Raw genomic sequence first — 12,853 nt, forward strand, 5'->3', positions numbered from 1 at the left:
CCTCTCTCCTTTCTGTGGTCTCTCCTCCCCTCCTCTCCCTCTGAGCTCTCCTCCTGCTCTTCCTTTATCCTCTCTCCTTTCTGTGGTCTCTCCTCCTCCTCCTCCTGCTCTTCCTTTATCCTCTCTTTCCTTTCTGTGGTCTCTCCTCCTCCTCCTCCTGCTCTTCCTTTATCCTCTCTCTCCTTTATGTGGTCTCTCCTCCTCCTCCTGCTCTTCCTTTATCCTCTCTTTCCTTTCTGTGGTCCCTCCTTTTCCTCCTGCTCTTCCTTTATCCTCTTTCCTTTCTGTGGTCTCTCCTCCTCCTCCTGCTCTTCCTTTATCCTCTTTCCTTTTTGTGGTCTACCCTCCCTCTGAGCTCTCCTCCTGCTCTTCCTTTATCCCCTCTCTCCTTTCTGTGGTCTCTCCTCCCCTGTTCTCCCTCTGAGCTCTCGTCCTGCTCTTCCTCTATTCTCTCTCTCCTTTCTGTGGCCTCCCCTCTCCTCCCTCTGAGCTCTCCTCCTGCTCTTCCTTTATCCTCCCTCTCCTTTCTGTGGTCTCTCCTCCCCTCCTCTCCCTCTGAGCTCTCCTCCTGCTCTTCCTTTACCCCTCTCTCTGAGTGCTCCTCCTCATCCTCCTCCTGCTCTTCCTTTATCCTCTCTCCCTTTCTGTTATCTCTCCTTCTGTGGTCCCTCCTCCCCCTCTGAGCTCTCCTCCTGCTCTTCCTTTATCCTCTCTCTCCCTTTCTGTGGTCTCTCCTCCCCTCCTCTCCCTCTGAGCTCTCCTCCTGCTCTTCCTTTACCCCTCTCTCTGAGCGCTCCTCCTCTTCCTCCTCATCATCCTCCTCCTGCTCTTCCTTTATCCTCTATCCCTTTCTGTTGTCTCTCCTCTCCTCCTGCTCTTCCTTTATCCTCTCTCCCTTTCTGTGGTCTCTCCTCCCCTCCTCTCCCTCTGAGCTCGCCTCCTGCTCTTCCTTTATCCCCTCTCTCTCCCTTTCTGTGGTCTCTCCTCCCCTCCTCTCCCTCTGAGCTCTCCTCCTGCTCTTCCTTTATCCTCTCTCTCCTTTCTGTGGTCTCTCCTCCCCTCCTCCCCCTCTGAGCTCTCCTCCTGCTCTTCCTTTATCCTCCCCCTCCTTTCTGTGGTCTCTCCTCCCCTCCTCTCCCTCTGAGCTCTCCTCCTGCTCTTCCTTTATCCTCTCCCTCTCCTTTCTGTGGCCTTTCCTCCCCTCCTCCCCCTCTGAGCTCTCCTCCTGCTCTTCCTTTATTCTCTCTCTCCTTTCTGTGGTCTCCTCTCCCTCTGAGCTCTCCTCCTGCTCCTCCTTTATCCTCTCTCTCCCTTTCTGTGGTCTCTCCTCCCCCTCTGAGCTCTCCTCCTGCTCCTCCTTTATCCTCTCTCTCCTTTCTGTGGTCTCTCCTCTCCCTCTGAGCTCTCCTCCTGCTCTTCCTTTATCCTCCCTCTCCTTTCTGTGGTCTCTCTTCCCCTCCTCCCCCTCTGAGCTCTCCTCCTGCTCTTCCTTTATCCTCTCTCCCTTTCTGTGGCCTCTCCTCCCCTCCTCTCCCTCTGAGCTCTCCTCCTGCTCTTCCTTTACCCCTCTCTCCTCCTGCTCTTCCTTTCTCCCCTCTCTCCCTTTCTGTGGTCTCCCCTCCTCCCCCTCTGAGCTCTCCTCCTGCTCTTCCTTTATCCTCTCTCTCCTTTCTGTGGTCTCTTCTCCACTCCTCCCCCTCTCAGCTCTCCTCCTGCTCTTCCTTTATCCTCTCTTCCTTTCTGTGGTCTCTCCTCCCCCTCTGAGCTCTCCTCCTGCTCTTCCTTTATCCTCTCTCTCCTTTCTGTGGTCTCTCCTCCACTCCTCTCCCTCTGAGCTCTCCTCCTGCTTTTCCTTTTATATTCTCTCTCTCCCTTTCTGTGTCTCCTCCACTCCTCTACGTCAGTGTACCCTCCAAGATGGTTTGGGACAAGAATAAGCCAGATCCTAGCTCACAAGGCAAAAAAAAAACTCCTTACCTGTTGAAATGGAGCACAAATGTTCAAGAAAAGTGGGCAGCAGAGAAGAGTATGCGGACTACCTCTTGGTATCAACGGATAGCCAAGAATATTGCTGATAGGGATGGATCCACCTTTGCAGCTAAACACGGCTATTCTCACGAAAATGAGGAATATGTTCAGCCTGGAGATTATAGGCGCAAACAAATCAGGCTGGGGCGTGGTCTGACATGGCAGCATGAGGTTGCTGTGCTCTGAAATCTGCACCAGCAGCATTTAGATGGCCTAGTTCTAAGCTGCATTACATTTGCATTTTATGCTACGTACACATGCTGGTCTGACCTCGGCTGGGGGTTATTCAGCCTGTGTACAGCGGCCCGAGCATTGCTGGACCACATTGTTCCCTGCCCCAATGAGAATTGGCTCCATTGCAAGCTGCTTTCATACCTCTGTCCCCCTGCATAGCAACAGACGTGTTGCTAGCCAGGATGCTGATGACGTGTCGTTACAGCATCAGCAGTAGGTCTGAACTATTTTCAGTTTTAAACCAAAGCTTGGACCAATTAGCCCTAAAAGAGAAGTAAATTCCTTCCTGACTCCAGATGGAATTCTAGTAGTTTATCTGAGTAATGGGGCAGTAGAGGACTTGGGAACTAGAATCTGGCATTCAGGAAACAGACATTGCACATAATGTGCTTCTATAGAATAATCCTGTATTTACCATCAGCAGCCGTGTCTGTTCAGGAGTGATGCTGTCATTTCTTCATGTTGTGAGTAGCGGGATGTGATGTATATTTCCCTATCCAGCCCTCCAGCAATGGCAATCCTGGCGTAACTGCAGATCAGGACAGGCCAACTCTTCCCATCAAATTTATATAAAATGATTGTCTATGTTTGCAACTATATTTCTGTCACTCTCTCTGTTACTGAAATCTCATTTTATATTCTCAGTCCCGGAATACATACAGACCGGAACAGACTTCACTCGGTGTGATATGAAATGTCCTGACGAGCTCCCGATCCTGCTGCTCTCCAGGCGATGTGGAGGGGACGAGAGGGAGAGGCTGCTGCAGCTGGTCTGTCACATCAGCCACACTGACCACTTTCAGCCCAGACTCCACCTGGACACCAGCAGTGGCTGCTGGACCCTCCCCCAGGCTGGGAGGGGAGACTCCTGTGTGTATGCGGTCCTGGATCGGGTTGCTGGAGATAAATTCCTGACCTCTACATCCATCCGTGTGCTGGGTAAGAGCCCATATCCTGCATTACACTTCCCCCTAACCTCTATTGTATGGGGGGAGCTGACGCTATACTGCATTACATAGAGACCAGGAACACTGGTGACTGTATGTGGGGGAGGGGCTGCAGATCACATGATCAGTGTGGGTACAGGAGCTAGCAATCTATGCCATGTCTCTGTGCTGGTGACACATGACTGATGGGGAATGTATGTGGGGGGAGGAGCTGCAGATCACATGATCAGTGTGGGTACAAGAGCTAGCAATCTATGCCATGTCTCTGTGCTGGTGTCACATGACTGATGGGGCGTGTCCTTCTCCTGATCATTGCAGATCCGGTTCTCCTCTACAACATAAGCAGTACCAGCAGCCGGCTGGGGGAGGACATTGCTGTGACTGTCCAGTTCTCTGGAGAAGAGAGCCATGTGACCTGGGAGCTGGACTGGGGGCGTCTCCCTGAGAGATACCGGCTGAGAGATGACAACAGGACGCTGATTATCCCGAGTGTGCAGAGAGACGATGCCGAGAGGACATTCCGGGTCAGGGTCACAAACCCCGTCAGTGAGGAGGTCCGGGACCACCGGCTGGAGATCAGAGGTAAGGGGGCGGGTACTGGGGTGATCATGTGACCTGTATAGAGGGGGTGGTGTCAGTGAGGAGGTCCGGGACCACCGTCTGGAGATAACAGGTGTGTGTGGGGGAGGTGTACTGGGGTGATCATGTGACCTGTATTAGGGTGGGGGTGCTGTGCCGGGGCCACCAGCTGGTATAGAGGGGGGAGGGAGCGGGGTCAGTGAGGAAGTTCAGGACCACTGGCTGGAGATCAGGGGTAAGGGGGCGGGTACTGGGGTGATCACGTGACCTATATAGAGGGGGGGAGAGTGTGGTGTCATAGTGTGACATGGACACAGAATAGTGACTGTTTCATGTTCTCTTCTATGCTTTCCTTATGGAGGATCATACAGGTGAGATGTCACATGACCTCCCAAAATATATATACTGATGTTGTGTATCTGTAGCATTTAAAGGGAACGTAAAGCGAAGTAAAGAAAGAGTTTCACTTAGTTCTACCCAGTCCCTGCAGCCGTCCTGTGCCCGCGCCAGTCCTCAACGATCCTCCGTTCCCCCACGCGGGTTAGTTTAGTTTCTGCTGACTGGGAGTGGGCGGGCCACTGCGCCTGCATGGCCAGGGCCGTGCGCATCCTTGTTCATGTTACTGTCTGCCAGAGCGTCCTGAGCAGTCACAGTGGCCTGCCGACCCCAGTCAGCAGAAACGAAACTGCGCCGCGGCGGGGGAATGGAGGATCGTTAAGGACCGGCGCAGGCAGAGGGCTGGTAGAAGCCCCAGGTAAGTGAAACTCTTTTTTTATGTCACTTTAGGTTCCCCTTAAGTTTCAGGTGTTTTTTATACACTTTTTTTATTTTCTTACAGGGCCTGATTCAAATGTCGGATTAATAGTGAGTGTCGTGGTTGCTGTACTGGTGGTAGTGCTGATTATCTGCATTACTTTTTGGGTGAGTGTTACCTCTTTCTCTGTGTACAGTTACATAGCATGGTGCCTAGCTCTCCTGCCTTGCAGCGCTGGGGTCCCGGGTTTGAATCTCTAAGCCAGAAGCATGGAGTTTGTATGCTCCCGTTGTCTTATAAAAGAGTAATTCAGGTTCCCATAACATCGCTCCCCTCCCTAAAAGGACATCAAACTATGACTAGATTGTGAGCTCCTCTGAGGACAGTTAGTGACATGACTATGTACTATGTACTCTGTAAAGTGCTGCAGAAGATTTCAGTGCTATATAAATACATAATAATAATAATATGGTAGGACATTAGGCTATGACTATGGTAGGATTACATTGTGAGCTCCTCTGAGGACAGTCAGTGACATGACTTTGTACTCTGTAAAGTGCTGCAGAAGATGTCAGTGCTATATGAATACATGATAATAATATGGTAGGACATTAGACTATGACTATGGTAGGATTAGAGTGTGAGCTCCTCTGAGGATAGTCAGTGACATGACTGTGCTGCAGAAGATGTCACAGACCTCATAGATCATTTCCAACTGATCACATTTAATCAGATCAGCCCGTCAATCGTTCTTGAAATTGGATAATTAGTGCTCACCTTTAGTTTGTGGTAGGACTATCAGACTATGACTACAGTAGTATTAGATGTAGATGTGAGTTTCTCTGAGGATAGTCTGTGACATCTTCTGCAGCACTTTACACAGTACATAGTCATGTCAGTGCTGTATAAATAAATCATAATAATATGTTTGGACATTAGACATGAGGACAGTCAGTGATGGGACTATGTACTCTGTACAGTGCTGCAGAAGATATCAGTGCAGAGCTCCCTGCCTCATACTCACCTAGGTTTAGAGGACAAAAAGCAAGACAAACCATATTCTCAAGCTGGTGTGTCTTCATTGTACAGGGGTTTCTTGTACAGCATCTTCTCTTGCACCCTCTCCTAAGCTAACAGTGCTGCTCCAGGGCCCCTATAGAGTAGCAGCTGCCGCTGGGGCAAGGTCCCCCTCCCCCCCCCCCTCCTCCATCTCTTCTCTCTGCCATCTTGCAGAGCATAATTGCAGTGGAACGCCCTCGCCTTTTTAGCCAATGCGCTCCTCCATCTTGTGACCTATTTTCACTGTGCCTGCCCCACACCTTAGAGGTGGGTGGCCATATAGGGCAGCAGGTGGGTGTCTGGATCCTATCTGCATTGCCCAGAGAGTGAGGGGAAGACAGTTAACTGCGCCACAAGTGCTTTGAGACCCAATCTTTTTTTTTTTTTTTTTTTTTTTGCCACCATTGACAGTGAGTGCCGCAAGGTGTGGTGGAGCCTCTGCTATGCCCCGTGTATCGAAGTGGATCCCTGGCACCATACCCCAGGATATGGGAGCATCTGCTGCCTGTACAGACTGTTGCCATATTACAATCCAATAGCAGATTATTGCAATACATTGTAAAGCGCACCACCATATGACTGCTTCCTTCTACATCTTGTTTTATTGATTAGTGGAATATTTTAGCTTGTGCAGTCTTGATACATTGGGCCTGATTCACAAAGCGGTGCTAACAGTTAGCACCCTGGTGAAAAGCCCTTTATCATGCCTGAACTCAGTTTAGGCATGATAAGTTTAGGCGTGATAAGTTTAGGCGTGATAAGTTTAGGCATGATAAGTTTAAGCGCCAACTGGGTTAGCACCGCAGTGCACAGCTGATCAAAAGTTTTACGCTAGCAAAGACTGGTGCACTTCGTATAAAGTTTAATGGCGCTGCTTTGCGTGCGGGACTTTGCAAGCGATCTAAACTTATCTAAACTTAGCATGCCTAAACTTATCACACCTAAACTTATCATGCCTAAACTTATCACACCTAAACTTATCATGCCTAAACTTATCACACCTAAACTGGCTTTTCACCAGAGTGGTGCAATGGTTATCATGCCTAAAGTCTCTAACTGGGTTAGCACCGCTTTGTGAATCGAGCCCATTGTGTCTTGTGCGATGACATCACAGGGTGCGGAATGTTGGGGAACAGCCCGGTCTGAGAAGCAGTTCCTGCACCTCCACCCCTCCCTCTGTGCCAATGTGGGGGAGTGATTACACCTCCACCCCTCCCTCTGTGCCAATGTGGGGGAGTGATTACACCTGCAGAAGGGCCGGGACACACACACACACACATAATTACTGGGGCGTGGGTATTGAGTGCTCGACACTTGTACAGTGGTTAAAGGATAACCGAAGTGACATGTGACATGAGATAGACATGTGTATGTACAGTGCCTAACATAAATAACTAGGCTGTGCTCCTTTTTTTTCTTTCTCTGCCTGAAAGAGTTAAATATCAGGTATGTAAGTGGCTGATTCAGACAGGAAGTGACAACAGTGTGACCCTCACTGATAAGAAATTCCCCTTTTTTACCTCTTTCTTGCTCTCAGAAGCCATTTTCTGCTAGGAAAGTGTTGTATAGTTGGAATTTCTTATCAGTGAGGGTCACACTGTAGTCACTTCCTGTCTGAGTCAGGACTGAGTCAGCCACTTACATACCTGATATGTATGCCTCTTTTAGGCAGAGAAAGGAAAAAAAAAAAGGAACACAGCCTAGTTATTTGTGTGCTAGGCACTGTACATACACATGTCTATCTCATCATGTCACGTCAGTTCGGGTATCCTTTAAGATGTGGCCAAACCAGGATTCTCTTGGTAATTAAGGATCTTATCATGTATATATGCCCCTCCCCACCAGTACCTCATTGTGTAAACCATGTACGTTTAGCTTCACTTTAATATATAATGAAAAACAGAAACCTTGCCTTCTTAACACAGAAGGTATTTGTTCAGGTTGGCGTGAGCATATAATGTCTCCCACAATGCATCACTTCTGAATATGCAAATCATCATTTGTTATCCCTGTAAGCTAACCACACCTCCAGAGCCACAATAATCCAACATGCATACAGACTGTTCCGGATTGGTTGATCCTCATCAGTGCATGGCATGGGTTAACTACTTGCATCTGCTGCAGTATATCTATGCCCTGAAAAACTTCACTTGAAGTTCCAGGGACGTAGGGACTTCAGTGGTGTCTTGTGGCCAAATGGTAAAATTACACTCGCCTAATTTTTTTTTTTCTTTTTTAATAAAAAGACCAACACTTCATTTAAAATTAACTCCTTACCTTCCACACACTCTCATAAATACCCAAATAAAAAAAGACAATAAAAAAGCTATAAATGGTTACCTTAGGAACTGAACTTTTTTTTTAATATGTATGTCTAGAGGACATATTATAGTTTTTGAAAATATGAGCTTGTAAATAGTGATGGATGCAAAACTGAAAAACTTCAACATTATTTCCAAATAAATTATTGGGGACATAATTTAAACGGTGTAATAACCGGGATATATGGGCAAATACAAATATGTGGGTTTTAATTATGATAGCATGTATTATTTTAAAACTATAATGGCCAAAAACTGATAAATTTTTTTTTTTCTTATTATTCCCATTAAAGCGGACCCAAACCAAACATTTTTTTAATTCAAAATATTTAGTTGCACCACTCTGACACATACAAAGATAAATAAACACTCCTTCAAGCCTATGAGCATATAAGTGCATGCTTTTCACCCTCCTCTTTTAATAACTAGGGTTATACAGGTGGCAGCCATTAGCAATTTATCCATTGCCAGACACCTACTACTCCACCAGTCTGCCGGATTCTGTCCCGGCAATATGAAAGGAAGGGAGGGGTTCTCCAATAAATGTAAAATATTTTATATTTGTCATCATGCAGCTGAAAAAAGGCTGCTATTTATTATTATAATTTAGAAAATAGATTTTATTTCTGAAATCTTGTATTTTTAATTTGGGTCCACTTTAAAATGCATTTAGAATAAATAGAATAAAATAACCCAATAGAAAGCCTAGTTGGTGGTGAAAAAAAAAAAAAAAAAAGATGCAGATCATTTAATTGTGATTAGTAGTGATTAAGTTATTGGTGAATGAATGGAAGGAGCGCTAACAGGTGAAAATTGCTCTTCTAGGGGGAAAACCCCTCAGCGGACAGGTGGTTAATGTGGCTCTACAGGGTAGGCCTTGAAACACCCAGAGTTAGACTACCCAGCAAGCTCATGGTGAACCAGAACTTCTTGGAGTTGCATATATTCATCAGTGGTGCATTGTGGGAAACATCAGAGCTCACTCCAACCTGAATTCTTCCAAATTCCTTCTGTTTTAAGAAGGCAAACTTTTGTTTTGCTTAACATTTTAGTAAGAGGGCTTTTTGGTCCATTGTAGCCCCTCACACATTCCAATGAGTTCTGGTTCACCATGAGCTTGCTGGGTAGTCTGTATATATAAAGAGGTTACTTGCTGTATATCTGGTGTGATGGGTAAAGGAAGAAAAACACTAGAGACATGACTGTATGGAAGCAGACCCCTCCCCCCAGCTGTTTGTGAGGCCTCATGTACAATGTGTGGTGTGGTGTTCTCTGTCCCATCATCTCATCTATCCTCCTGTGTTTTATGTTCTCAGGTCTTTAAGAAGAAGCGGGAACAGGGTCTGTAAATGCCGTGCAGAATGGCTCTCCAGAGGGGAATGGCTACAAGTCTGTGGCAGGAGACCAGACTTGGGTTTATGTCACAGATTCGGCTGGTGAAACGAATGGAGGAGATCCTTCATGCTGTGGCCTCTGCCAGTGGTGGAAGGATTAGACTAACTACAGAGGACCCCGTGGCGCAACCCTGCAATATTTGGATGGGCTAAAATAACAGCTTATTTTTCTAAAAGGAGAGATGTTTGATAACATTTCCATATAATCTAAGAGTCTTAAACCAATTTTCCTTTTACCTGGAACTCTTATGTAGTTAGTTGTAAGTACGTGTTACACGTTGTAGTTAGTTATGTAGTTACACGCTAAGCCAAGCTATTGATGGATTGGGCAGGAGGATACATCTGTTATGAGATGGTCACATGGACAGTGACATGGCCACATGACAACAGGAAGTGCATCATGGTTAGTCGGGAAGTTTCTAAGGAGGAAGGTATCTGGATATTTTGTATTCATAATAGTGGAGCTGTACAGGAAAGAAGCCATATTGACCTGCATTAGACAGCTCTATTGGGGTGGAGCGTGTCCTGGCTGGGAGGTACAACTCTGGAGTCTGCTAAGTGCATATGATAGGATGACCATATTTTGATTTCCAAAAAAGAGGACAATCACAACAGCATGTGGGCGTGGTCATGGGTGGGGCCAAATATACAAGACCTTAGCAGTGTGCTGTCCAACTTTGTGGGCATGGAGGGCCGTTTTCTTTTTCCAAACCACATGGTGGAGGGCCGGCCAACCACAAAATGCAATCAGATTTGCAGAAGATTTCTCCACAAAATGCAATGAGATTGGCAGCAGATTTCCCCACAAATGTGCGGACAAGGTATATGTCCGCAGTATAGGTTAGATAGGAATATGGCCCCAGTATAGCTTAGATAGGAATATGGCCCCAGTATAGGTTAGATAGGTATATGCCCCCAGTATAGCTTAGATAGGGATATGCCCCGAGTATAGCTTAGATAGGGATATGCCCCCAGTGTAGCTTAGATAGGTATATGCCCCCAGTGTAGCTTAGATAGGTATATGCCCCCAGTGTAGCTTAGATAGGTATATGCCCCCAGTGTAGCTTAGATAGGTATATGCCCCCAGTATAGCTTAGATAGGTATATGCCCCCAGTATAGCTTAGATAGGTATATGCCCCCAGTACCCCCAGTATAGCTTAGATAGGTATATGCCCCCAGTACCCCCAGTATAGCTTAGATAGGTATATGCCCTCAGTGTAGGTTAGATAGGGATATGCCCTCAGTATAGGTTAGATAGGGATATGCCCTCAGTATAGCTTAGATAGGGATATGCCCTCAGTATAGCTTAGATAGGGATATGCCCCCAGTATAGCTTAGATAGGGATATGCCCCCAGTATAGCTTAGATAGGTATATGCCCCCAGTATAGCTTAGATAGGTATATGCCCCCAGTACCCCCAGTATAGCTTAGATAGGTATATGCCCTCAGTGTAGTTTAGATAGGTATATGCCCCCAGTGTAGCTTAGATAGGTATATGCCCCCAGTGTAGCTTAGATAGGTATATGCCCCCAGTATAGCTTAGATAGGTATATGCCCCCAGTACCCCCAGTATAGCTTAGATAGGTATATGCCCTCAGTGTAGGTTAGATAGTTATTTCCCCTTAGAATAGGTTAGATAGGTATATGCCCTCAGTATAGGTTACATAGGTATATGCCCTCAGTGTAGGTTAGATAGGTAGATGCCCGCCCCCCCCCCCCCCCAGTATGGCCAGGAGGGTGTGTGCAGCGGCGGGGAGAGAAGTTTCCACTTACCTGCCTGGATCCTGCAGAGAACTTCTATCTTCAGCCTCTCCCGGAGCGCGTCGCATTGGTAAGAGCTCCCCCTGTGATGACAGGCGGTTACGTCATCACAGAGGGCGCCGTTACCATACCGACAGACGCCGGGACAGGAAGTAGATAGTAGCTGGCAGGATCGAGGAAGGTAAGTGGGAAATCCTCTCTCCCGCTGTTCCGCCAGGTGCCCGCACACCCGCCGCCCGGTGTCCGCCCGCCACCAGCAGCAGAGCGAGCCCCCCCCCCGCAGTGTGAGGCCCCAAGCGGGGGGCGTGCCTCGCCTGTATGCTGGCCGCCCCTGCGTGAGCTCTTCCCCGGGCATTTCAAAAGACCGGCCGGATACCCCGGACAGATCTGAAAAAGAGGACCTGTCCGGGGAAAAGAGGACGCATGGTCACCCTAGCATATGAAATATATATTTGCAGCTGGTGTGCTTGTGTGACCAGTGGGGAACCTCACAGGGACTCCATAATCCTATACATCCTTACAGAACGTGTGACGTTTGCACTGCCTGGTGTTGTCATGGAGATGGATGAGAGCAGCATTTCCCACCGAAGATGCAATGCTGGGAGATTGCCAGGCCAAGAACGCCAATGGATGTTCAGTGGAATTAAACATTATTTTGTTTCTTTTAAATTAGTAGGGTAGCTGCCCATTATTCAGCTGTATGTCAGATCGGGCTCTATTATGTCAAATTTGTGGGCAGTGTATGGAGAGATTGGGAGGTTACATGGAGGGTATCTCTATTTAAAGGGGATCTGAAGTGAGCGTGATATGGTGGCTGTAATATTTCTCCTTTTAAAGGGACACTTAAGCCAGGGAAAAAAAATGAGTTTTACTCACCTGGGGCTTCTACCAGCGACCTGCAGCAGTCCTGTGCCCTCGCAGCCACTCACTAATCCTCTGGTCCCCCGCTGCCAGCTAGTTTCATTTTTGCCGTCAGGACTGGCCATGCATAACTTTCTCCGCATTCCCGACTGTAATTAGCGCGTTGCCGCATTACGCACGCATAGATATGCGGCAACGCGTATTTTTGTACGCGTTGCGGCCCGCAATAGCGCTAATTGCAGTCGGGAATGTGGAAAAAGCTACGCGTGGCCAGTCCTGACGGGCCTGTCGGCAAAAACGAAACTAGCTGGTAGCGGGGGACCAGAGGATTAGTGAGTGGCTGCGAGGGCACAGGACTGCTGCAGGGGGCTGGTAGAAGCCCCAGGTGAGTAAAACTTTTTTTTTGTTTCTAGCTTAAGTGTCCCTTTAAGCAATACCAGTTGCCCGGCTGTCCTGCTGATTTGATTGGCTACAATAGTGTCTGAATCCCACCAGAAACAAGCATGTCAGATCTGACAATAATGTCAAACACCTGATCTGCTGCATGCTTGTTTGGAGGGGGGGGGGGGGGGGGGCTGTGGCTAAAAGTATTGGAGGCAGAGGATCAACATGATGGCCAGGTATTGCCAGGTACTGGTATTGCTTAAAAGTAAATATGATAGCCTCCACATCTCTCACTTCAATTGCCCTTTAAAGTGGATCCAAGATAAACTTTTACTCATTGCATAATTGTGTTTCTTACATATAGTTTATAGGGCATTCCTCAAGCCAAATAAAAAAAAAATAAAAAAATAAAAATAATTATATATTATGCTTTTAATACCCTATAAACTAAATAAGCCTCACCCGCAGCTCTTCCAGCGCCTGGGCACTCTTGAGACCCATGTAGGAAGGGCTTATGGGAGCTCAGTCTG

At 47.4% G+C, this 12,853-nt stretch overlaps 1 protein-coding gene across 3 annotated transcripts in view; it reads left to right on the forward strand.

The window, feature by feature from the left end:
• The window catches only part of LOC137547374 (uncharacterized), a 106,915-nt gene extending 94,984 nt beyond the window's left edge, over positions 1-11,931 (forward strand). For 2 of the 3 annotated variants that reach the window (XM_068270913.1, XM_068270915.1), the window contains exons 4-8: positions 2,908-3,201; positions 3,528-3,791; positions 4,627-4,709; positions 9,239-10,417; positions 10,483-11,931. In XM_068270913.1, the coding sequence (XP_068127014.1) occupies positions 2,908-3,201; positions 3,528-3,791; positions 4,627-4,709; positions 9,239-9,271 (674 nt within the window). In that variant the 3' untranslated portion in view covers positions 9,272-10,417; positions 10,483-11,931. The remainder of the gene's footprint in view (positions 1-2,907; positions 3,202-3,527; positions 3,792-4,626; positions 4,710-9,238; positions 10,418-10,482) is intronic. The other variant, XM_068270916.1, reaches the window with a different exon arrangement.
• Positions 11,932-12,853: the final 922 nt, after the last annotated feature.

The sequence above is a fragment of the Hyperolius riggenbachi genome, chromosome 2 (assembly GCF_040937935.1).
Source record: "Hyperolius riggenbachi isolate aHypRig1 chromosome 2, aHypRig1.pri, whole genome shotgun sequence".
Lineage (NCBI taxonomy): Eukaryota > Metazoa > Chordata > Amphibia > Anura > Hyperoliidae > Hyperolius > Hyperolius riggenbachi.